Source organism: Grampus griseus (genome assembly GCF_964374135.1).
Source record: "Grampus griseus genome assembly, chromosome: 19".
Lineage (NCBI taxonomy): Eukaryota > Metazoa > Chordata > Mammalia > Artiodactyla > Delphinidae > Grampus > Grampus griseus.
The window spans coordinates 40,339,507-40,366,695 of NC_139013.1; the positions used below are offsets into that span (position 1 = coordinate 40,339,507).

Sequence of the window (27,189 nt, forward strand, 5' to 3'; positions counted from 1 at the left end):
AAGCCCGTGCTCCGCAACAAGAGAAGCCACTGCAACCAAGAGTAGCCCCCGCTCGCTGCAACTGGAGAAAGCCTGCATGCAGCAACAAAGACACAACGCAGCCAAAAATGAAAATAAATAAAATTTTTTAAAAAGTAAACTGAAGCCCAGGGTCTGGATAGCTGGTGTGATTTTCTTATATGGAAATAAGCTACGTGTTTAGGTGGAGGAGTACTGATCTTGGAGTTAGAAAGTGGCTTCTCATTATAATTTGACCCTAGGTAGCCTGTGTGGCTATAGACATTCTCTTGACCATAGTTTTCTTACTCATAAATGAGGAAGATGGGCTTGATGACACCTGAGGACCAAATTATGAAGCTATGATTCTGACATTAAGTGTCATTGATACTTGGTCATCTTTGTTTCATTAAAATGTTGGAAGATGCCTGTCTCTGCAAGCTGACACTTCAGCTGAATAGGGACTTACAGGATTTTGGTTTTTGTTTTTTTTACCATAAATTTATGTACAACACCAGGTTGAGAAAGTGAATGCTTTTTCCCTGGTTTTTCAGAGCCAAGAAATGAGAAAAGGCCTAGAACCTGATATCTACTCAAGCCCTTGAGAACTGTGGACCTCTGGCAGGTTAGCTGATAGGACTGAAATATTGAGATTGCAATTTAGATTTTTAGAGCACAGACTTAGAAGTGTTCTAATTCCATGTCTTAATTTTGTGTAGGAGGAAACTGAGGCACAAGTATCTGAAGTGCTCCTCCCAGGTTATTTGCTTGTTGGTGTGACAGAGCTGTGGCTAGAACACAGGTTTTCTTAGTACTCTTTTGATTATGTTATATCATTTTATTTCTGTTAACCACATGCATTCTTAATTTGGGATCATACCTACTGTATTACTTTTCTATTTCCAGTCGACTGTGGGAATCACTGAGCAAATCCATGGTAATAGAATCACTGTAGAAGTAATTTTTGTATTAATTTTTAATAGATAATACAGGTACATGGTACAGAATTCAAAAAGAGTAAAAGAGTATAGAGTGAAAAGTAAATTTTCAAGTCAGCTAGTTCCCTTTCTTAGAAACAGCTATCATTGCCACAATCTTTGTTACCCTGCCAGACAAATGCCCATTTAAGCACATATTTCTCTAATTTTTAGCAACATAATTTAAATAATTTAAGTTCATAGAGTAGTTTGAGTTTTTGAGATGAATTTACTCTAAAATTATTCTGTTTTCTCTTTTAGTTTATTAAATTATTGTGTGATTATTGTTGAGAGTATAGAAAATGCAAAATGGTACAAAGAGTAGCATTAAAATCTTTTTTGTAATATCACTTCTCTGAGATAGTCACTATTAACCTTTTTTTGGATTTTTTCCTTTTTTTTTTTTGGTCTGTGTGTGTGTGCACATGTGCACGCACACAATATTTGGTAGTTATAGTGGGAGTTTTCTCATATAGTTAAATATTCTTCAAAAATGCTTTTGGCACATGCATAATATTTTATTATGGCTATGCCACTTGGTGAACACATTTCTGCTGTTACTTTGAATGAACTTGTGATAGCTAGTTTCCACTATAAATATCTAAAACTTGAATTAGTCTTACTCCGTAGGCTAGTCAGTGCTTGTTTTTATGCCCCTTCTTTGTGAGCCATTTAGAACATAAGTAAGGACATAAGTGTTTTCTGAGATCTAGATTTGTGCTTGGTATTTTCTAAGTTGTAGCTCATCCTAAATCCCAGACCCATCTCCTATGAAACATTCTCTTTGAATAGGGCTGGGATCCTAATTCATATACCTTTTGTGTCTTAGTATTAAATAGTTGGAAGAGAGGGAATTCCCTGGTGGTCCAGTGGTATAGAATCCGCCTTGCAATGCAGGGGCGGGGGTTCAATCCCTGGTCAGGGAACTAAGATTCCACATGCCGCAGGGCAACTAAACCTGTGTGCCACAACTACTGAGCCTGCACACCTCAACTAGAGCCCGCGTGCCACAAACTACAGAGCCCACGCTCCTTGGAGCCCATGTGCCGCAACTAGAGAAGAGAAAACCCACACACCACAACTAGAGAGAAGCCTGCGCATGGCAACGAAAGATCCTGCATGCCACAACTAAGACCCAACACAGCTAAAAGTAAATAAAATAAATAAATCTTCAAAAAAATAAATAGTTGGAAGAGGCATAGTCAGGGACTGCATGCTTCATAAAGGCAGTCAAGTTGTTTAAATTTCTTTAAAATGTTGTTCTGGCCAAACAAAACACAGCTGACCCTCAAAGCCACCAATTTTCCACCCAAGTAGTAGGACTAAAAATAGACCTGTTTCCAAAATGTGAAGAAGAAAGTGTAATCCACCCTTTTTGTTTGTCTTAATCCAGAGAGAAACCTAGTTATTGAGGCATTTGGCAGGAATAAACCCTTAGAGAACCTAAGCAGTCAAAAGAAGTATAATGTATAGCTTGAAACTCAAGCATTTTTTAAAAAGGAAAGAAAAGCCAGAAGTAGGATCTCCAGAAAATACAGCAACTTGAAATCAGTAGATATTAGAAAAAGGCAGCAACAAGGAAAAGTTAATAGTTTACATAATGACTTGTAGGCTTTAAGAAAAATTATGTTCCCATACCCTGGGAAGGAAGAGTATAGTGCACTAAGAAGTATTTATGTTCATTTTTCAAAATTCTGTATTGAAATGTGTACTTCATGTATACTTCAGTTATTTAGAAGATGTCCAAAATGTAATCCTGATGCCTCACTGATGATCTAGTTATTTTCTTGATGAAAGAGCTGCTTGGTGTTTGTCCTTTAGAAACTTGTCTTCTTTTAATTGTATGCAATATAATTATGCATCTTCGGATTTAATTTGCTTTTTATAATTATATTAAATTTATCAATTTTAACAGACAAGTTGTGGGGAAGAAATGTAATAAGACAAGCTAAAAAGAGAAAAGTGGATGAGGTGAATGTGTTGGAGTCAATATAAGTTGTAGGCATTAATTAATTTCTCTTTATTAGTTTCTCTATAGTTGTAGTCTAAGAAAATTATTTAAAATCACATGACTCTAATAAATCTATTTTGTTTTCTAAATAGCATAGCTATTTTAGTGGATATTGTTACCATTGCCTTGCATTTTAAAAATCCAGAGTTGCTTCTTTTATAGCTAGACTTTGTCATTTACATATGAAAGAATGTAAACTAATATTTTGTTTCTTCTCAACTCTTAAAAAAAAAAAACAGCCCAGCGGTCTGCTCAAGAACTTCCTCATATTGAGAAGTACAGTATCAACAGTTGTTCTGTAAATGGAGGTCATGAAATGATTGTTACTGGATCTAATTTTCTTCCAGAATCCAAAATCATCTTTCTTGAAAAAGGACAAGGTAAATAATATAAGATCTGAGTTGACTCAGACATAGAAAACAAACTTATGGTTACCAAACGGGATAGGAGGTGGGGAAGGATAAATAGGAGTTTGGGATAAGCAGATACAAGCTACTATATATACTGTATAAACAACACGGTCCTAATGTAGAGCACAGGGAACTATATTCAATATCTTGTAATAAACTATAATGGAAAAGAATCCGAAAAAGAATAAATAAATATATATATATACACACAACTGAATCACTTTGCTGTACACCAGAAACTAACATAACGTTATAAATCAACTATACTTCAATAAATAAATAAATGGATAGATAGATAAATAAGATTTGAGTTGATTGAACTCAGACTAAGGGGCAAAAGGTTAAAGTGAATTATTCAGATGTTTCACTGACATTAATCACAAAATAGTTTTCTTAAAGCTATAGGCATCATTTACACAGATTTTACTGTAAACCAAACATTTATTAAATTTTCACATGAATATTAAGTTCTCATTAAGGATGTCTCAAAAGTAAAAGAGGGCTTCCCTGGTGGCGCAGTGGTTGAGAGGCCGCTTGCCGACGCAGGGGACACGGGTCCGTACCTCGGTTCGGGAGGATCCCACATGCTGCGGAGCGGCTTCGCCCGTGGGCCGTGGCCGCTGGGCCTGGCGTCAGGAGCCTGTGCTCTGCAGTGGGAGAGGCCACAACAGTGACAAGCCCACGTACCGCAAAAAAAAAAAAAACAGAAAACAAAAACAAAAGTAAAAGAATCCCCCAATATTTCTTCAAGAGAATTGAAAATATAAGTCACACAGAAATTTGGACACAAATGCTTTTAGCAGCATTAATCATAATAGCCAAAAAATGTAAACATCTCAAATACTTATCCACTGATAAATGGATAATCAAAATGTGATATATTCATACAATGGGATATTATTTAGCCATAAAAAAGAATAAAGTACTGATTAATGCTGCAACATGGATGACCCTTAAAAACATTTTGCTAGGGACTTTGCTGGTGGTCCAGTGGTTAAGACTCCACACTCCCAATGCAGGGGACCCAGGTTTGATCCCTGGTTAGGGAACTGGATCCCGCATGCTGCAACTAAGAGCCTGCATGCCACAACTAAAAGATCCTGCATGCCTCAACTGAATATCCCACGTTGAGGCACGCTGCAACAAAGATCCCATGTGCTGCAACTATGACCTGGTGCAGCCAAATAAATAAATCAATAAAATTTTTTTAACTTATTAAAATTAATTTAAAAAATAAAAACATGAAAAATCTCAAACAACCTAACTTTACACCTCAAGGAACTAGAAGAAGTACAAATGAAGCCCAAAGTTAGTAGAAGGAAGGAAATAACAAAAATTACGGCAAAAATAAGTGAAATAGAGACTAAAAAGACAATAGAAAATATAAGTGAAACTAGGAGAGGGTTCTTTGAAAAGAGAAACAAAGTTGACAGACTTCTAGCTAGACTCACGAAGAAAAAAAAGAGAGGACTCACGTAAAATCAGAAATGAAAGAGGAAATATTACAGCTGATACCACAGAAATACAAAGGGTCATAAGAGACCACTGTGAACAATCATATGCCAAAAAATTGGACAGCTTAGAAAAAAATGGATAGATTCCTAGAAACATACAACCTACCAAAGACTGAATCATGATGAAATAGAATATCTGAGCAGACCAAATACTAGTAGGGCGATTGAATCAGTAATCAAAACCTCCCAACAAACAAAAGTCCAGGATCAGACAGCTTCACTGATGAATTCTACCAAACATTCAAAGAAGAACTAATACCAAGCCTTCTAAATTTTTCCAAAAAAACAGGAGAGGAGGGAACTATCCAAACTCATTTTTTGAGGCCAGCATTACCTTGATATCAAAACCATTACAGGCCAATATACCTGATGAACATAGATGCAAAAATCTTCAACAAAATATTAGCAAGCCAAATTCAACAGTACTTTAACAGGATCATATACCATCATCAAGTGGGATTTATTCCAGAGATAGACGGATGGTTTAACATTCACAAATCAGTCAGTGTGATACACCACATTATCATGATTAAAAAAAGCATTTGAGAAAATTCATCATCCATTTATGATTAAAAAACTGTTGGGGGCTTCCCTGGTGGCGCAGTGGTTGGGAGTCCGCCTGCCGACGCGGGGGACGCGGGTTCGTGCCCTGGTCTGGGAGGATCCCACATGCCGCGGAGCAGCTGGGCCCGTGAGCCATGGCTGCTGAGCCTGCACGTCCGGAGCCAACGGGAGAGGCCACAACAGTGAGAGGCCCGTGTACTGAAAAAAAAAAAAAGAAAACTGTTGGGCTTCCTTGGTGGCGCAGTGGTTGAGAATCCACCTGCCAATGCAGGGGACACGGGTTCAATCCCTGGTCCGGGAAGATCCCACATGCCGCGGAGCAACTAAGCCTTCATGCTGCAACTACTGAAGCCCACGAACCTAGAGCCCATGCTCCGCAACAAGAGAAGCCACCACAGTGAGAAGACAGTGCACCTCAACGAAGAGTAGCCCCTGCTCACCTCAACTAGAGAAAGTCCACGTGCAGCAACGAAGACCCAACACACCAAAAATAAATAAATAAAATAAATAAATGTATTAAAAAAAAAAACCTTAAAAAGCTGTCAACAAAAAGGTTGTAGAAGGCATGTACCTTAACATAATAGAGGCCATATGTGACCAGCCCATAGCTAATATCTTAATGGTGAAAAGCTGAAAGCTTTTCCTCTTAAGATCAGGAAGACAAGGATGCCCACTCTTGCCACTTTTATTCAACATAGTATAGGAAGTTCTAGCCAGAAAAGTTAGGCAAGAAAAAGAAATAAAAGGTATTCCAATTGGAAAGGAAGAAGTAAAACTGTCACTGTTTGCAGATGATGTGGTATTATATATAGGAAGCCATAAATCTCTGTCAAAAAAACTGTTAAAACTAATAAATTCAGTTAAGTTGCAGGATATAAAACAAATATACAAAAATATGTTGTATTTCTATATAATAATGTACTATCAGGAAGAGAAATTAAGAAAATATCATTTACAATTGCATCAAAAAGAATAAAATACCTAGGAATAAATTTAACCAAGAAGGTGAAAGACCTATGTATCAGAAACTACAAGATGTTAATGAAAGAAATTGAAGAAGACACAAATAAATGGAAAGATATTCTGTGCTCATGGATTAGAAGAATTAATATTGTGAAAATGTCCATATTACCCAAAGCAATCTACAGATTCAGTGCAATCCCTATCAAAGTTCCAGTGGAATTTTTCATAGAAATAGAACAATCCTAAAATTTCTGTGGAACTGTAGAAGACCCCAAATAGCCAGAGTAATCTGGAGAAAGAAGAGCAAAGCTGGAGACATCACACTCCCTGATTTCAAACTATATTACAAAGCTATAGTAATTAAATTAGTATGGTATTGGCATCAAAACAGACATATAGATCAATGGAACAGAATAGAGAGCCCAGAAATAAACCTACATGTATATGGTCAATTAATATAAAACAAAGGAGCCAAGAATACACGATGGGGAAAGAACAAGTTTCTTCAATAAGTGGTATTGGGAAAATTAGCTACATGCAAAAGAATGAAAGTGGGCCACTCTCTTAAACCATACACAAAAATTAACTCAAAATGGATTGAAGGCTTGAATGTAAAACCTGAAACCGTAAAACTAGAAAAATGCATAGGTGGTAAGCCATAGCGTAGGTCTTGACATGATTTTTTGAGTCTGACACCAAAAGCAAAAGCATCAAAAGCAAAAATAAACAAGAGGGACTACATCAAACTAAAAAGCGTCTGCACAACAAAGGAAACCATCAACAAAATGAAAAGGCAACCTACTGAATGAGAGAAAATATTTACAAGTCATATATCTGATAAGGGGCTACTATCCAAAGCATATAAAGAGCTCATATAGCTCAATAGCAAAAAAGCAAGCAATCCCAATTAAGAAATGGGCAGAAGATCCCAATAGACATTTTTTTCCAAAGAAGATCACAGATGGGCAACAGATATGAAAAGACGCTCTACATTGTTAATCATCAGTGAAATGCAAGTCAAAACCATAGAGAGATACCACCTCCCACCTCTTAGAATGGCTGTTATTAAAAAGACTAGAAAAAAACAAGTGTTGGCAAGGATGTGGAGAAAAGGGAATCGTTGCATACTGTTTGTGGGAATGTAAACTGGTGCAATCACTACAAAAAAATATTTTGGAGGTTCCTCAAAAAATTAAAAGTAGAACTACCATATGATCTAGTGGTACACTTCTGGGTATTTATCTGAAAAAAAACAGAAACACTTAACTTGGAAGAAACATATACACCCCTGTGTTCATTGCAGCAGTATTTACAGTAGCCAAGGCTAGGTTAAGGACCCTGACCTCTGTGCTCTTAGTACATCCAGAATGCACCTTTATTAGTTATTGTAACCACCACATTTCATTATAATGAACTGTTTATATTTACCTTTCATCCACAAACTGAAGGCAGGGTATCCTATCTCTATTATCTCAGCAACCCAAAGTGCTTGGCATGTTGGGACCCAGCAGATGATTGCTGAACTGAGCTGTAGTTCTGAGCATTTGTCTGTAGTATTTCTTGTGCACAAGGGTAGCTCTTAGCTATATTGGACTGGAAGGTGATAGTCACAATCTAGACAGCGTTTCATTGAGTCTTCTGATATTTTCACAGACCAGATGAAGTCATGCTAGCTGTGAAGATACTTGTATGGGTTAGTCACTGGGTAAATGCCCATGACATAAAAAGAATGCTGGAGTGAGAGCTCTAGTAGCAGGTGGGGCTTTCCCCAGGTAAATAATTCACTTGGGATGAAGAGACAGAAAATGTGCTGGCCAGATCTTTAGGTGACACAAATCTGGAAAGCCTAGGAAATAGTTCATAAGACCATCAGTATCTAAGAAGATCTTGACGAGCCAAGCAATCCTAGAAAATGAAGTCTAGTAGGGGGAAATTAACGTAACAAGGGTTGGGGGTTAAAAAAAAAAGCCAGCTGCATAAATACACAGTGTGGGAACTTGAGCTTGGCAGTAGGAAATGTGGCAGACAGAGGGACACTGCTGGCCACACACTAAGTATATGAGTCAGCATGGTGTAGCTGCTCCAGAAAACTTTTATTAACAGAGACACAGCATCGCCACAGAATTTGGCAAGAGCCTCAGTCACACTCTATAATTTCTGGATCATTTCTCACCTTTTCTACTCAGTCCTGAGCCTGGTGCATTTGGAGGGAGACGGTCACACTGGAGGAAAATTCAAAGAAGAGTAACCAGGAAGGCTAAAATATTGTTTAAGGGATAAATGCAGAACTGGGGGTACTAGCCAGCAGAAAAGGAGACACAGGCAAACAGAGCTGCTTTTAAACATCTGAAGTATTGTCTCACAGAAATGCTCAAGATTTTGGGGTGATGGCTATAAGGAATAGTGCTTAGACCAGGGTTGGATACTAGTAGGAGACAGATGTCGTCTATCATGAAGATAGATGCAATTTTCTAGCAGCAGTTACTATTCCAAAGATGAAATGGGTTACTTGGTTAGGGAGTGAGTTTCCCATTACTTAAGGCATACAAGCAGAAGTTGACCACCACTTGATAGAGGTGTTTTCAGAAGATTTTCAAACATCACTTAGTAGAATAAACTCTCTGGGCCCTGTGAACTTGGGCAGCCCAAGATCTTTCTCCACATTTTTTCCCCATGGGTACACATTTTATTTTCATAATGGAAGTCAGCGAGATAAAGATTCCTTTTGCCAATAAATTTGTGATACTAAATACATTAGATTTTGTATGCTTTTTGACTTGAATTCCTTTTAACTGTAAATTGTTTCTGTCAATAGATGGACGACCTCAGTGGGAAGTAGAAGGGAAAATAATCAAAGAAAAATGTCAAGGGGTAAGAAGTTTACTTCTTTAGAAATATGTAAGAAACTTAATGAGAAAATTGGATAATGCTGCTTTATGGTATAGATGAGGAATCTTACCTGTTGAGTAATGGAAAAGTAAATTAGAATTTTTAGAAGTTTGGATGTGAGATAGATACTTTCCTGGTACTAAAATTAAAGTTTAAGAAAGATAAACAGTTGGGTGTCTTTCTTCCCCAATTTTGTGTATAGGAAAGGAGAAATTAGAAATGAAAGATTATTAGAAGGTTCTTATACTGAAGTTACTGATTTATTTCTCTGAATTCAGTGAAGAGATCAAACAAATTCAGTGAAGAACTTATACAGTGGGCAAAAAATAGGAGGAGGACAAGCCCTCGGGGGGTTGTGTATTTAATACACTACTTCCAACTCCTTCACATTAAGCCTTCCAGGAATCAGCACTGAAAGTTGTGGTCCCTTCATCCTGGTTGGAATGAAGACAGAATTTTTTCTGGGCTAGATAGTACCACTTCCTACAGTGCTCTCCAAAGACCTAGAGAAGTTAGATTAAGGATTGCAGTTGAGGACTTCCCTGGTGGTCCAGTGGTTAAGACTCTACGCTGCCAATGCAGGGGGAGTGGGTTCAGTCGCTGGTCGGGGAACTGAGATCCCTACATGCTGTGCGGCGCGGCCGAAAGATTAAAAAAAAAGGATTGCAGTTGATTTGGGGCTAAAAGTTTTCACCCTGCATATGTAAAATTATTCTTAATATAGATGCAGATTTTGTGTATTGCCAGTTTAGAACATTTTGAATATAAAGTTTAAGATAAGGGAGTTCCCTGGTGGTCTAGTGATTAGGATTCGGTGCTTTCCCTGCCATGGACCAGGCTCAATCCCTGGTTGGGGAACTGAGATATCCTGCAAGCTGCACAGTGAGGCCCCCCCCACCAAAAAAAAATTTAAGATAAGAAATCTAAACTGTAACACAACTTGGGAACTATTAAACTTGATTAAAAATGAAAACAGACTTCCACTTAAGATGTATAGTAATACATAATATTTATTACAGCAAAATATCTGGCTGTATAATATGTAAGACTTTTGATTTCTGCTACAACTAGAAACCCAAGTGGGTGAGTGAAAAGCAATTTCTCCCTTAATGGTTTACTTGAAAGAGCTTTTCTCTGTTAAGACTGAAGTATCCATAGAGTAAATCTCCAGATGACTTATATACCAGTTTATTCGCATAACGAGCCTGAATAGTTAAGACTCATGAGACGTGCTGAGTTTAGCAGGTGCATTTCATTTTTAGTTCTGAGTGTAACACAATCTTGCTTTCCATGCTCCTTAGGCTCACATTGTCCTTGAAGTTCCTCCATATCATAACCCAGCAGTTACAGCTGCAGTGCAGGTGCACTTTTATCTTTGCAATGGCAAGAGGAAAAAAAGCCAGTCTCAACGTTTTACTTACACACCAGGTACGAGGAGTTGTTGTGATGGTTTACTATAGAGCTTTCTTTCATAATGAATAAAAAGTTATTCAATGAATCCTGTATTAGAGTGTTTAAAGGTAGGGTCCTTATAATCAATAAAAATCCCAATGCATGCTTAATCTGTAAAGTTTGTATTGACTTTAAATATTAGATCTGATAGAAATTGTTATTTTGTAGTCACTTATTATAAGGAAATTAAAAGATTGTATCAATAGATTTGAAGTCTGTTTTTCAGGAGTTATCAAAAATCACCAGGACTGTTGGAATAGTAGGTGTTTATGAATATGTGTGAACTTCCCTTGTGCCCTTCCAGTGCCCTTAGCACTGCAGAAAGGCAGTGTGCCTGTTTCATAGTGTCTTCATCTCAACCATTCCCAATCAAAACGGAAAATGTCTCATTAAATTTTCATTTGGCAAGCAGCAACTGTAGCATATATTGACTTTGTGGGAATATAACATTGATGGCAGAATTCCTGATTTTATAGAGACACCATAACAAAGGAGGCTTTCACACCTTTTTCTGCAGCAGTTCTAGTGCTGTAATTTTCCAGATCTGGATTGTGACACATGAATATTATATGCAGTAATTCACGCTGATGTTTACATACTTAGAGAACAGACATTTATAGAGGTCTTCTCTGTGTTAGGTGCTGCATTTGTCACCAGAACATATAATGATAAAAAAATCATAGTGAACCTTATTCTTCAAAACTTGTTGTAAAAACTTTTAAATGGTTTATAGTAAATGAAAAGAACAAACACATGAATTTGAGAGGGTATTGGTTATTAGTCATTCATTTGTCATCATATTCTTTAAAGCCTGGCTGTATTTCATTTAGAGCCTCTGAAGGCCACTTATATTCCAGAATCTGAAAATTATTATTACTTGATCTTGTTAATATATTACTTGGTAATAAAATATTTCAGATAATTTTCAAATAGAATATAAACCTTTGAAAACAAAAGATTTTGATTAGCCATTTCATTTACTCATTAATTCAATAAGTGTTTAAGGGTGCACACTAGTTGGGTAAAACCTCTCTTAGCTTCTCTCATGGAGCTTATAATCTAGTGGAACAAATAGAAGCTAATAAACCTCTAAATAAATAAATTACTTACAAATTTGTAATTAGAAACAGAGATAAGGAATGTTAAGGAAAGGGAAACAGTGCTGTGGGTGAAAATAACAGAGGGACCCTTGTCTAGGCTAACTGGTTGTGAAAAGACTTCTATGAGGAGTTGAGAACTGGAAAGTAATAGTAATAGTTTATAATTATGTAACATTTACTCTGTTTTAGTACTGTTCTAAGACCTTTCTGTATTCATTTAATCCTCTTAATAAACCTATGCGGGGCTTCCCTGGTGGCGCAGTGGTTGAGAGTCCGCCTGCCGATGCAGGGGACGCGGGTTCGTGCCCCGGTCCGGGAAGATCCCACATGCCGCAGAGCAGCTGGGCCCGTGAGCCATGGCCGCTGAGCCTGCGCATCCGGAGCTTGTGCTTCACAACGGGAGAGGCCACAACAGTGAGAGGCCCGCGTACCGCAAAAAAACAAACAAAAAAAACAAACCTATGGGATAGGTTATTGTCTTATTTTACAAATGAGGAGACTGAGTGGCTAAGTAATGTGCCCAAGGTCTCCTAGAGCCAAACATCATACATAGGCAGTCTGGTTCCAGAGTCTGGGCTCATAACGTATCCTAGACTACATCTGTTTATTCATTTATTTAGTAAACATATAAAGCATTTAGTGTGTGCTGGGTGCTATTCTCAGCAGTTTATACATAGTAACTCATTTATCCTCCCATAACCCTATAAGGTAGGTAGTGTTGCCCTTCCCATTTGGCAAGTGAGTGAACTGAGATCACACAGCTAATAAAGGCAGAGGTGAGATTTTAATCCAGGCAGTGTGGCTGTACAGTCTATATTGTTAATTATTGTTAGATAAAGTGTGGGAGAACATTCCACATAAAGGCAGTAGCATATGCAAAGGCCTTATGGTTGGTTGGATCATAGACTATTAAAAGAGTTGTAAGAAGTGAGTTTTAATAGGGAGGTGACGTGATCAGATTTGTAATTCAAAAATAATTTTTCCCATATTTCTTCTGTCACTTTAAAAGATATCATTGACCAGTTTAGTCTTTTCTCAACTTACTAACTGTGGAGGGTGAGATTTATATGGGAGAGGCCCAAGAAGGTTAAAAAGGTGATTCAGACAGCTAGAGTATTTTGAGTATACAGAGGAGAGAGCATCAGTGATGATAAAGAATATCAGGTTTCTGGGAAGGTTGGGAGAGGATAGGATTTAAAATATGCAAGTTGGAATGGACCTTAAATGGGAGAAGGAACAAGAGGGAAGGTAAAGGAGATGAACAAGATGGATATGCATTAGGAAGGTTTACAGATTTAGTAATGGAGAGTTTAGGGAGTTTCCATATGATAGCTTCAATTTTGTTTCTGTAAAGAATGACCTGAAGTCTCCTATTGTGAGCAGAGAGAGGGGAATGTCGGTGATTTGGCAGTTTAACAGTGTGGAGAAGTTTGAAAAAGTTGTTTTAAAGAGGGAGAAGTAAGTTACCACAGACATGTAATAGGATTCTAGGCATGATCAAAGGGCACCTTTGATGTTGATATTGGTTAATTTATGGATACTAATTAGCTCTGCTATGTAACTTTCTTAAGCAGCACTCAGATTCTTCAGGGCAGGTGGTAAAATATGGATAGTAGAGCTCTTCCAGGGTGAGAGTTACTAAAGACAACAGCGTCCAAGAATGTTAGAAAATTCTTTTGAGATAAGGAACTATAGAATCTAACTTGAATAAGAAAGGAGAGAGCTTCTAGAATTGGGGTAAAAAAACAATAGGGTCAGCATGTTAGAGGTGTTGATTACTACCGTCATAGTGGTGGTAATAGGCAAACAGAAAGGAGCAAATATAATGCCTTTACATTATCAGCTCTTGAATTGAGAGGACAATATAAAGGCAGAGTCCTAGAGGGCATTACATGTAAGAATGGAAATCAATGGGACTCCAGAGTGCAGGGAGATATTGGATTGGACTGGAGCTGTCATAACTGGCTTTATGGTTGACAGAATACAAATCAGGTGGCACACACTAATGAAGGAAGAGTGGACACACAGGAGTGTTTGGACAGTCCTTATTCTGGTTGATTACTGCCTTTTGTCTGTAACATTTGGCTTTTTTCACTTTTTTTCTGAAGTGAAATTTTGAATAAAGTTTTTACAAAGGCAAATACATAACTGAAGTTTTTTAAAAGACAAGTTGAAAAATTTTTTTTAAAACATCCATATTCTCTTCCACTGTCATTATCTCCTTTTAGATCCTTTTGATCCATATATAGATACATCCTTTTAAAAATAGAACTGGGGGCTTCCCTGGTGGCGTAGTGGTTGAGAGTCCGCCTGCCGACGCAGGGGACACGGGTTCGTGCCCCAGTACGGGAGGATCCCACATGCCGTGGAGTGGCTGGGCCTGTGAGCCATGGCCGCTGAGCCTGCGCATCTGGAGCCTGTGCTCCGCAACGGGAGAGGCCACAACAGTGAGAGGCCTGTGTACCGCAAAAAAAAAAAAAAAAGAAAAAGAAAAATAGAAATGGGACCATGCTATATTATATATACTAATTTTGTAACCTGAACATTTTTATTTTTCCTTATCAGCAGATAGAATTTAACAGAATTTTGATAGCTTTTTAGTATTCTACTGTATGACCCTTTGTTATTTTAGAATTATTGTGTTTGTCTTTTTAATTTTATGAATTCTTTATATTAGAGATTTTAGCCATTTGTTTATGTTGGGGCAATAATTCCTTTTTAAATTTTATAAAAGTTTTAGATATTTGTAAGTTGCATGTTTTTTATTAAAGGATTTGTTAATTTGTTTCCTTTTTGGCAACCCCCTAGCAATAGGGATCTGACCAATATCAATATCCAATGGAGGAATAATCATTAGCTGCAAGTGGCTGATTTAAAAAATTTTTTTTTAAAATTAGGGATTGTGTTTAGTATTATTTGTCCCACAATCCATTTACTTTGTAGAATGAAGACAGTTAGCGGCATATGTGTATGATTCACAAATTACCCTTACCACAGATGGTAATAGAGCACACAGCCCTTCCTTAGTGGTGCTGTCTGAACTTCTGCCCAGCTTCTAGCTTCAGAACTTCCAATGTGGGAGACTCTACCCCCACCCTAGAGGAAATGTGTCTCCCTCTGAAGCCCAGCAGAAGTTATTTGTACTTGGGGGTACCATCTGAGCTCTGGTTTTTGGCATCATGGGGATTTTTCAGAGCAGCATTAGAGCCAAACTCTTATGTATAACATTTTGCCTGTGGAAGGGTATATTCTGTGTTCCAAATAGTTGACTGGACAAACTGACTTTTGTATTGTGGTTGTTTTGATTGGGAGAAAAAGCATGCCTTACAGTCAGGAGATCAGATCTCAGCTCTGCCACAGACTGTGCCTACTGATTAACCTCTGTAAAATGGGGGTATAATACTAAAGCAGTGGTTTTCATATTGCTTAGGTTGTTTATTCTTCAAATAAAATCTTATGCAAAAAGCCAGTATATGAAAAAGGATGAAAGCCAGCTTGGGTGCTCTCTTTGCACTGGAAAAGGAAATCCAGAGCTCTTTCTCTTTACATCCTGTTCTTCTACATCCACCACTTCAAGAAGAGTGTGAGGCTTCTCATGGTTTGAAAACCACTAGACCAGTTGATTTTTTTTTTTTTTTCTGGATGCCTCTGTTCATCAACATTCTAAGTTTGAGAATTAGCATGTATAATACAAAAGGTAGAGTTACTCTGTTTCTAAAACTCATCTCATTGTAGGTATTATAAGATCTGTTTAACTGTATTTCCCTCCAAACAAGAATAAATTACCATAGACCAGCAGTGAGGACTTCTTATGGTTTGGTCAGGTTGGAGTCTGAATCTCTTATAGACAAAAAGAGTGATACTTGATTTGGCAGAATGGAAATGCATTCGATTTAGTAGAGCAGAATTCTCAATCTGGCTACCCAGATGTCAGTCAGGAACATAGAAATAAGGATTGGATCATGCAAAAAAGATGGATGTTATGCTGTAGTTTTCAGTCCCTCTGTCTCCTTTTTAGTGCATGATAACCAACCACTTATGTAACCAAGGGCCCCACCTGTTCCATTCAGGATTAAGGGATGAGAGTAGGCTTTCTTGGATATTCTCCTTCCTTATGTAGAAATATGACTCTGGATATAGGATTCACTGTAGTTTTCTTAAGACCAGAGTAGGAGCTGAAGTAGAAGACAAAAAAATCCAGTAGTCCAAGGACAAAGTTCTATTGCTGCCAAAGTCAGAAGAAAAGTAAGTGCATCAAGACATTAGGGGGAAAAAAAAAGAAACGAAAAAAAAAAGACATTAGAGAGGTCAGGAGCCAATAGACATGGTGAACCATACTTCAAATACCTGAGCAAGAATCAGAAACTGGATGGAGGTCTGGGTCAAGAACATGAGCATTGTGGCAGAAGCAACAAGATTGGTGATATACCTTTCTCTCAGTCCTTAGGGTTGTTGTCTCATTGTTAGAGGTGGGCTCACCAGTTGCCAGATTTAGAGGCTAAAGCAGATGGATAATGAACCTATCCTGTTCTTCTAGGAAGCCAGAGCAAAGTGCAGAACTCAAATGAACCCCAAACAACTGCTCCATTAATTACCTCTTCTACAGTAAAATATACCATCAGGGCTATCTTAATTCTTACCTTCATTTTCTCAGATTGAGACCATGCTTATGTGAAGAGACTTGTACTTGGCAAAGGTTTAATAAATGGACAGATGAGATTTGACCTTGCTTTGGGTCTCATTATTTTCCTTTGACATAAAATGGAGTTTCTTATATTTTGTGAAGATCATGAAAATTTTAATTATGTTAATTTTTAGTACAAACTTGGAAGGAACAATGAGATGTGAATTTAGGAAAATTATTTTTAAATGTATTATAGCACTTCAATAGGAGGCTAAAGTAGATAATTTTTAGAAAAATGGACTGAAGTGCTTGCCAAGAGAAACAGTGACATCAGTTGTTTTGACACACAGTAAATTAACGGCTCTTTTCTGTTTTGATATGCATATTAAATAAAATAAGCAAAATGCATTGATTCCTACTTTAAGCAGTCCTTTCATCAAGTAGACTCAAACTAATTCATGGATCTGCTACTTTTCTAATGTCATAAAGGATGATGATTGGTATTTGTAACCTCTGCTTGCTTGGTGGAATGGTGAAGTAGAATTTCCGTTGGTAATACAGTATACTGCAGTGAATAAAAGCATGGACTTTGGAGGCAGAAAAACCTGTGTTCAAGTCCTTATGATACCACTTAGCTGCTGTGAGATCTTAGTGTCTTTAATCTCCTCTTCAGTATACTCACTCATCTATAAGGCAGGGATAATAATAATCCCTACCTCATAATGATCTTGGGGTTTTTAAAAAATTATTTATTTTTAAATAAGTAATATATATACATGGTGGAAAACATTCAAAAGGCCCCAAAACTTAGACAGTAAAAAGTAAATCTTCCTCATGCTCCTATCCCCTATTCACCTAGTTTCCCTTCCCAGCAATAAACACAACAGTTATCAGTTTCTTGTGCATCTTTCCAGAGATATCCACATATATATAAGCAAAAACATGTGTACATGTGTATATGCGTGTGTATATATACATACACAATATTTTTCACGAATTGTGACATATACACATGTTCTGCAATTGACTCTTTTTTTTACTTAACAACGTGTCTTAGAGATCTTTCCAGTATCACTTCATAGAGATCTATGCAGTATTGGTTTTTTTCTTTTTTTTTAACTTGAATACTTTTGAAGCAAGAACCACTCCGTGTTGTCTTCTATTTACTGGTTTCACATATTTTATATTATCTGTCTTCCCTGAAGGCATTTGAGTTTTCAACCCCTGGCTTGTGTGTGCACTACAGTTGTGTAGCCTAGAATGAAGGCCTTTCATAATTATTTTATGTATTATGTAATAACATTTGCATTAATAACTTTCTTTTCAGTTTTGATGAAGCAAGAACACAGAGAAGAGATTGATTTGTCTTCAGTTCCATCATTGCCTCATCCTGTCCAGACCCAGAGGCCTTCTTCAGATACAGGACACCTACATGACAGTGTACTGTCTGCACAGAGAAGCTTGGTTTGTCCCATCCAGCTAACATATGCATCCATGGTAACCTCAACCCATCTGCCACAGTTGCAGTGTAGGGATGAGAGTGCTGGTAAAGAACAGCATATGATACCTTCTTCAGTTGTGCACCAGCCTTTTCAAGTCGCACCAACACCTCCTGTAGGGTCTTCCTATCAGCCTATGCAAACTAATGTCGTATTCAATGGACCAACTTGTCTTCCTGTTAATGCTGCCTCTAGTCAAGAATTTGATCCAGTTTTGTTTCAGCAGGATGCAGCTCTTCCTAATTTAATAAATCTTGGCTGTCAGCCACCATCATCCATACCTTTTCATTCTTCAAATTCAGGCTCAACAGGACATCTCTTAGCCCACACACCTCATTCTGTGCAGACCTTGCCTCATCTGCAGTCAATGGGATACTGTTGTTCAAACACAGGACAAAGATCTCTTTCTTCTCCAGTGGCCGATCAGGTTACAGGTCAGCCTTCCCCTCAGTTACAACCCATTACGTATGGTCCTGCACATTCAGGGACTGCTACAACAGCTTCCCAAGCAACCTCTCATCCCTTGGCCAGTTCACCACTTTCTGGGCCACCATCTCCTCAGCTACAGCCTATGCCTTACCAGTCTCCTAGCTCAGGAACTGCCTCATCACAGTCTCTAGCCACCAGAATGCATTCTGGACAGCACTCAACTCAAGCACAAAGTACAGGCCAGGGAGGTCTTTCTGCACCTTCGTCCTTATTATGTCACAGTTTGTGCGATCCAGCTTCATTTCCACCTGATGAGGCAACTGTGAACATTAAACCTGAACCTGAAGAGCAGGAACCTAACTTTTCTACAATTGGTCTTCAGGACATCACTTTAGATGATGGTAAGTTCATCTTTATGCTTTGAAGCAGTGAAGATCCAGGAACTTCCTTCCCTGAAGAGTCATGAAAAAGTTACCGTGGATTGTTTATTGGCATATGGTTGGGCTTTTTAATAAGTTGTTTTTACTAGAAATATGTTGATATATGACTCGGAAGATAGACATGAACATATATGCTTTAAAGTCTATTTTACCACTTATATCTGTTGGGAAGGGTGAGACCTTGAGTAATAACCTACCACCTATTTGTGATGGAACTGAAGATGTGAGCTTTTATTGAGCATTTTTCCTTTCAGAACATACAGTGAGGTCACAGTGTCTAGAGAATGGAATTCATAAGTGTTAATTCATTAAACCTTTGCAAGGCACAGAGTTAAATGCTAGGAATACTAGAAAGGTATGAAGATAGAGTTCTTGTCCTTGAGGAGACTCACACAAGTAAAGAACCTGCTTCTCTGTGGCCCTGCCAGCTTGCTGAGTCAGATAGTGGTGATGGTACAAGACCGGACTGGTTTGCTGCTGCTGGTACAGCTGTTGGCACCATGATAAAAAGAAGCTATTTATGTAAATGTAGCAAGTTGGTATGTAGACCTCTGTTTTTATGAAATCATAAATTGGACAGTAAACTCTGGAAATTAATTATTTTAATAATTGAAAATTCCCCCAAGGTAGGATTTTCAGGTAATAATTTTAGAGTTTATTCTTGGCTTTGTCATTTATATGGTAGTGAAATTTTGTCGAAATAGGAATTCAGTGAAAGCTACCTGTGTAAGTGTTGTACAATATGAAAAATTTGAAACATGGACACAGAATTTTAATTCTCTCTCTGATTCTGTATTAATCTGTAGAAAAGTAACTCTAGGTCAGCCATCTCCTTTATACATCTGGAGAGACTATTTACTACTTAGTTGCAAAGCTGGTTTTAAATTCCAAACATAAGGGAAAAGGAAGGTATATAAAATGATAAAATGTGGGAGCCCCCACCCTAGCCCCGACCTGGCACCAGGGCTTTACTGTCAGATGAGTATATGAGGATACAATGATGCAGTAGGTCTTAGTCACTTACAACCAAGATATAAAAGAAGCACATTGGGAGATCAGCAAAGAGATGTGAAAGATTCTATTAGAAGGATTCAGAGAGGCTTCCTTGAGGAGATGACTTTTAAGCCAGTCTTGGAGGATGAATATATTTTTCAGTAAATAAGGATCAATCACTTCTTATCCTTTTGGCTAAGAACAAGTGTAGTATCAGTAAATGAGAATCAAAGGGAAAACCAGACAACAGAAGCAGAAACATAGAGCTATGTCTGGGAAAGCATGATTTTCTGTGGCTGGAGGGCAGATGGCATAGTGGAGGACGGCTTTCAAAGCCACAAGGGGATATGCCAGGTCATTTGTGTATAGACAGAAGGTATAGCTGTAAACAAGCAAAACCCACAATTTGCATAGCATTGTTATCTAATTTAACTCTTACTGATTCTCTAGATAGCTATATTTAGAGAATCAGACTTTCTGAAGATCACATAACTGGTAAGTAGCAGAGCTGAGACTGGAGGCAGGTCTTTTCAGTCTAGTCTTTTTCTTGCAGTACTACAGCTGCCCCCCAGCAACAGCAGGCCGTGGTGGTTAGAACACAGCACTAAAGGGGATCCCCCAAGCTTTTTTAATTCCTAGAGAATAGTGGAACATTCTCTAGGAATGCATGTGCAGAATTTCACTGCACGAATATATGTTCACAACAGCATCTGATCTGTCACACTTGTATTGCTTTCAAGGTTTGTGTTTAGAATTTTAATCCCTGAAACAAAGGGTGAGACCTGGAGTGTGATAACCTACCACTTCAGTGATGCCACTGAAAACACAAGATTTATTAAGCAGGTCTCATAGCTGCTGGGTATTCCAGCTCATTTTCTTTCCAAATGAAGACTGTTTTTCTAAAAAGAGACCAAAGCTGGAACCTGCTCTTTCTAATTTACCACAGATTGAGTGATTTTGGGGGGGACAGCAAATCGGAAAGAAAGGCTTTATGGAATTTTTATTTATTTCATCTTTCGAATGTGTCAAGATTCTTTTGAATATGTGAAGATATGTTGCAGAAACAGAGAATCTGGAAAAATGAGGTCTATGAGGGCAAATATAAAAGCAATTTCATTTTTGTTCCATTCACAATTAAGCAAAGTTCCCCACAGAGGACAAGGACTGGCTAATGAATTCCCTTATTGCCACCTATCAGGAGACTTGATAGAAGCTCAGTGGTGGCACTTCCCTGGTGGTCCAGTGGTTAAGACTCTGCGCTTCCAATGCAGAGGGCGTGGATTTAATCCCTGGTCGGGGAACTAGGATCCTGCATGCTGTGCGGTGCAGCCACAAAAAAGCTTAAAAAAAAAAAAGAAGCTCAGTGGTGCTAGCAGTAATTAAAGAGGGGGTGGGAGAACTAAAATACACTCCTGGGCACCTCAGATTATTGGATGTATAATTTTTGCAATTTACATTTTGATGCTGTCAAATATCAAATGAATTTTTGATGTTTGCCAACTGACTCATTGATTATGTTATTTGGATTTGCCCTTTTTTTGGGGATTTGCCTTTGAAGGTAAACTAGAGGCTTAGAAAATCCTACAGTTCTGCAGAGTTTTAATATAAATTCTTTAAAAAAACAATAATAACATATTTCATAGGCCTTGAACTCCCCAGTACTTGGAACTCTGTAGTACTTGAATGGCCCCTTTCTGATAAGCTTTAAAAGTAAGCCATAAAACACGCCAAAAAGGATTAGAAATACTTAAAGTGAACTTTGCAGTTAGCTTGAGCTCAGGTTTAATTTTAACTTTTGTATATTGTGCTAAGCATTAAGTACAAAGTAATTTCTACTCCGCAACTAGAGGACACAAGTAATTTCTTTAAATTTGTGTTATACTAGTTAAATATACTTATCATCTAATCCTAATAACTTTCATTAATCCTATTTGTTTTATATTTATTTACCCCTTTTTTATCAAATTAAAGATTAAGACAAATAAAATATCCTTTTTATTTTTGAAATTTTTAATTAAGATGGAGTCTGTCAAGAATCATTCAGGTATTACTTGACTGTTACTTTTAGAAATACGGACATTAACACCTTAATTTTTTATTATAAATTCAGTGACATTTAATAGAGAAGATATTAGTGCACCTCAGCTCAGAAATTCAAGACTTGTAGAACTAAAAATACTGTAATACAGCTCCCCCATTTTATAGATAAAGAATCTGAGTTTTACAGAGCTTAAGATATTCATCCAGGGTAACACTGATTTAATGCAGAGTAAAGACTAAAACCCAAGTCTCCTGGTTCCTAATTCAGTACTCTAAGAGCTTTTTCAGTATCTGCAATCATGTTTTTCATCAGTCTGTGGTTTGAGACTGTGGATGTAGAGCAAGCAGAATAGATGAAAGAAAGTGCTGTTTTCTTAGCAGAGCCTTGGTTTGTGAGAGGGGCCAGGGCAATCTTAAAATTCTAGATTCTCAGTATAGATGAAGTTTTAAAGGCTCTCTGCTCCATCCTCGTCTTTCACACTGGAATTCATACTCTGGTATCCCTAGTGATATTATATTCCTGTTGGTCTCTTCATCTCCAGATTCTTTGGAACATCTCAGGGCCTTTTAAGTTCCAGCTGCCCTTGTTTTATGTGGGCTCTGATGCCTCTGGAATAATGCAGAACAAATCTAATCATTGTTCTGTAATAATCCTTCACATCTGTGAAATCTTGATCTCTTTCCCAAGTCTTAAAAACACTCCAGCAATTTCATCCTTCCCTCAGCCTCACTAACATGGTAGTTCCCTTCTGTTTGAACCCTGGTGTTTAGTTCCTTTTCGCAGGGCGTATCCAGAAGGGAACACTCTAGCCAGCTCAAAGTGGATTGGGACCGTCACCTTCCTTGTTCGGAAGACTTTATTTATCAGTTTGGTGTTAGGTCAGGGGATTTTCTTAGCTCCATCTTGCTGTTAATTTAGTGAATCATAAGTACTAGTCATTAGTCATAACTAAATCACATCCATTCTGTATCCCCACCCCCCACCTCTCCACTGTGGATTTTTACATATGTTTTTGGAACCCAGGACTAAACTTTGCAGTTTAGTTTGTTCAGAAACTGAATCCTTGTTCAGTTTCATTGAGATGATTTTGACCCCTCATGTCAATCTTCCAAACTCAGAAGAGTCCCAGAAGCATTTCTCGTTTTCAGAGTAATGCGGCTCCCTCCTCAGGGGGATTATTCCTTGGGGTAGTAGCAGCAGCAGAATACTGACCTTTACCAATTGATGTTCTCTTTCAAGCAGTCCCCTTGGAAGGCTGTAATATATACTTATTCAACCAATTAGAGTATTGTTCAAAATTCTTTTGCTACTTTCATTTTTCTTTGCTACCTAAGTGTACCATTGCCCCTGCTTGGAAAGCATGTGCTACTCTGTAAAATTATCAGTGAGTGTTTACTCAGATGTTAAAGTTTGTGTGCCTGGAGCTGTAATTTTTCCTAAACACTTCTGTGCATTATGGTGTGTATGTCCCAGATTTGGACCAAGTGATATACATTAAAACAGTACAAAAATATAGAAATTGTCACAGCTGTGTTTTGAGCATTTTAATTAAGATTATAGTATTGTTAAACTAGACTGTCTTAGACTTTTAAATACAGGCCCATTTAATTTGTGATTGAGCTGAATCCAGTAAGAACTTTCCATTAGAGTCCCTCAATTCCCCCTTGTCCTCCTTCTTTCACAGACTAACAGAACCGTAGCTACAGCTCTTCAGCAGAGAAGAGGGTACATGTTAAATATAGCCTGACCTGCTGCTGTGGTGAAAACTGACACTGCCACTTGCAGGCTCTGTGCAGTAACATGCTGATCCTGAATGTAGGGCAATTGCTAATTTGACTGTAAACAGGGACTCTAGACCTGACCTCTGCTGCTGCAGTTCTATATAGGTGACAAGCAGATGAACCTCCTTTCCAGTTGCAAGGAAATGATAAATACAAGATTCAGGTGATTAACTTGGATGGGAAAATCAGGAGACTGGTATGGAGGAGCAGAAGGGTAAATATTATTGTCAGTGTGCTAGCCCACCTGTTGGATGCTCCTTTAATGGTGTTTATTGTATTTAAATAAATAAAAGAAAGCCATGCATAGCCAATGATGAGACTGGGTCCCAAATGAGGTGTTGAATCACTTAGGGGCTCAGTAGTGAAGGGAGGTAGATAATACTGAACTTTCTCTTTCAACTAGGACTCTGGGTAACTCATGAATACTCTTCTGGGAGGCATACATGTACCATCCAGCCTCAAACATATTTATGATGGATAATTCCAGAGGCAAAAAGTCCCACAAATAATACCCATGTAGGCTTTGGATCATGGCTTATGCAGAATGGATCATGATGGGGATTCAGGACCTTAGACACAACCACTCTTGGACATATAATAAGAAAATTTAATTTTTAGACCCAGTGAAGCAAGAGCAAGCATTTGAGAAGACCTTTTATTTCTCATGTCAGGTGTGTCTGTGTTATCTTACATGGCACAAATTAGTTATATTGTATATGAACAAAATTTTTTCCTTGAATCAACTTGACACTAAAATTTATACATAAACTGGGAAAAATCCAAGAGAGGTTACCAGTAAATAGCCAGAAATCTTCAAAATATCAGAAATCTTCAAAATAAATTCACTTCAAAAAGTGTATTTAAAAATAATTAATGAATTAATTTTCTGTCTCACATGTATTGCATATATATTTTGCCAGTTCGTTTGTTTACCAGTTTTTAAAATAGTGTTTTGGTCTATAGAAATGTAAAATATTTAGGTGGTCCAACCTAATATATCTTTTCTTTTTGATTTCTGTTTTTTTGTTTGTTTTTATTTTTGGCTGCATTGGGTCTTCATTGCTGCGCGAGGGCTTTTCTCTAGTTGCAGTGAGTGGGAGCTACTCTTCGTTGTGGTGCGCGGGCTTCTCATTGTGGTGGCTTCTCTTGTTGTGGAGCACGGGCTGTAGGCACATGGGCTTCAGTAGTTGTGGCACATGGGCTCAGTAGTTGTGGCTCATGGGCTCTAGAGCGCAGGCGCAGTAGTTGTGGCGCACGGCCTCAGTTGCTCCACAGCATTTCTTTTTGATCTGTGCTTTGGGAATCTTGTTTAGAAAGGCTTATCTCACCCCAATGTTATACAAAGTTCCCACTTATATTTTCCTCTAGGACTTGAATGATCTTACTGTTAATATTTAAATTTTTTATTTAACCTAGACTTTATTGGAGTATAAGACACTGAGTTGTAAGGTATTGAGGGTGGGATCTAAATTTAGTTTTTAAATACTTCACTGGTTGCCCCAACACTATTTATAGTATGTATTTCATTGATTCTATTGGGCACTTTTTATTTCAGACATGTTAACATCTTTGAAACCTGGATGTATCTGTGATAAATGTTTTACAATCTAAAAATAATAATAATGAATTATGGTTACTGTTTCTTGATAATAAAACTTTTTTTTTGAACACTGTGGTAGGCACTTTGCTAGTAGCTCATTAGTTCTTCCCAACAATCTGTAAAAAGTGAATTATTAACCTTATTTTCAGAGATGTGGCTGAGAGAGTTTAAGCACAGTGTTATATGACCACAGACACTGGGACTGGCATTTGAATCCAGGTCTGTCTGAAATTTAGATTGTCTTGCACGTGTTTAGTGGCTTCTGAAATAACTATCGTTGATTACTTTATATAATCTCACTTCTATAAACACAATAAACATAGTAACTTTCTGATGTCTGTCAAGTGTAAGATACAAAGCCAGTGTCTAAAGATGTATTCTGTTTTAAAATTCTTATCCTGTTTCTGAGTTCCTTTGGAAATGACCCATTCACAGGGACAAAAATATTTTATTTACTTATTTTTTATTTATTTATTTTTTTGGCTGTGTTGGGTCTTTGTTGCTGCGTGAGGGCTTCCTCTAGTTGGGGCGAGAAGGGGATACTCTTCGTTGTGGTGCGCGGGCTTCTCATTGCAGTGGCTTCTCTTGTTGCAGAGCACGAGCTCTAGGCTCGTGAGCTTCAGTAGTTGTGGCACACAGGCTCAGTAGTTGTGGCACACGGGCTTAGCTGCTCTGCGGTGTGTGGGATCTTCCTGGAGCAGAGATCGAACCTGTGTCCCCTGCATTGGCAGGCAGATTCTTAACTGCTGTGCCACCAGGGAAGTCTGTACAATTTTAAATACAGTAAATAAACCGCATTGATGAGGTAACATTTGATCAAAAACTTGAAGATGAGACGAAAAAACCTTGAAGATGAGGAAATTACCAATGTAGATACCTGGGGGAAGAGTATTCTAGGCCAAAGGGACAAGCAGAGGAAAGACCCTAAGGTAAGAGCATGTCTGGCTTGTTGAGGAATGGCAACGAGGCCAGTGTGGCTGGAATATGAGGTATCTAGAGGGAAAGTAGTAGGAGATGTGGTCAAGGAGGTAATGGGGAGCCAAACGTGTAGGGCAACAGTTCTCAAACTTTTTGGTCTCAGGACTCCTTTTTTTTTTTTTTTTTAATTGAAGTATAGTTGATTTACAGTGTTGTGCAAATCTCTGCTGTACAGCAAAGTGACTCAGTTATACACACATAAACATTCTTTTTTATATGCTTTTCCATTATGGTTTATCACAGGATATTGAATATAGTTCCTTGTGCTATACATTAGGACCTTGTTGTTTATCCATTCTAAACATAATAGTTTGCATCTACCAAACCCAAACTCCCAGTCCATCCCTCTCCTTCCCCCCGCCCCCCTTGGCAACCACAAGTCTGTTTTCTATGTCTATGAGTCAGTTTCTGTTTTGTGGATAAGTTCATTTGTGCCATATTTTATATTCCACATGTAAGTGATATCATGTGATATTTCTCTTTCTCTGACTTACTTCACTTAGTATGATACTCTCTAGTTGCACCCATGTTGCTGCAAATGGCATTATTTCATTCTTTTTTATGTCTGAGTTGTATTCCATTGTATATATGTACCACATCTTCTTTATCCATTCATCTGTCAGTGGACATTTAGGTTATTTCCATGTTTTGGCTATTGTGAACAGTGCTGCTATGAACATAGGGGTGCACGTATCTTTTTGAATTATAGTTTTGTCTGGGTATATTCCCAGGAGTGGGATTGCTGGATCATATGGTAATTCTATTTTTAGTTTTCTGAGGAATCTTCATACTGTTTTCCATAGTGGCTGTACCAACTTACATTCCCACCAACAGTGTAGTTCCCTTTTCTCCATACCCTCTCCAGCATTTATTTGTAGACTTTTTAATGAGGGCCATTCTGACCAGTGTGAGGTGGTACCTCATTGT

General features: G+C 37.9%; 1 protein-coding gene across 1 annotated transcript in view; it reads left to right on the forward strand.

The window, feature by feature from the left end:
• The window catches only part of NFATC3 (nuclear factor of activated T cells 3), a 134,363-nt gene that overhangs the window by 85,240 nt on the left and 21,934 nt on the right, over positions 1–27,189 (forward strand). The window contains 4 exon segments of the mRNA XM_082676080.1: positions 3,225–3,365; positions 9,252–9,307; positions 10,627–10,753; positions 17,829–18,830. Of these exon segments, the coding sequence (XP_082532206.1) occupies positions 3,225–3,365; positions 9,252–9,307; positions 10,627–10,753; positions 17,829–18,830 (1,326 nt within the window).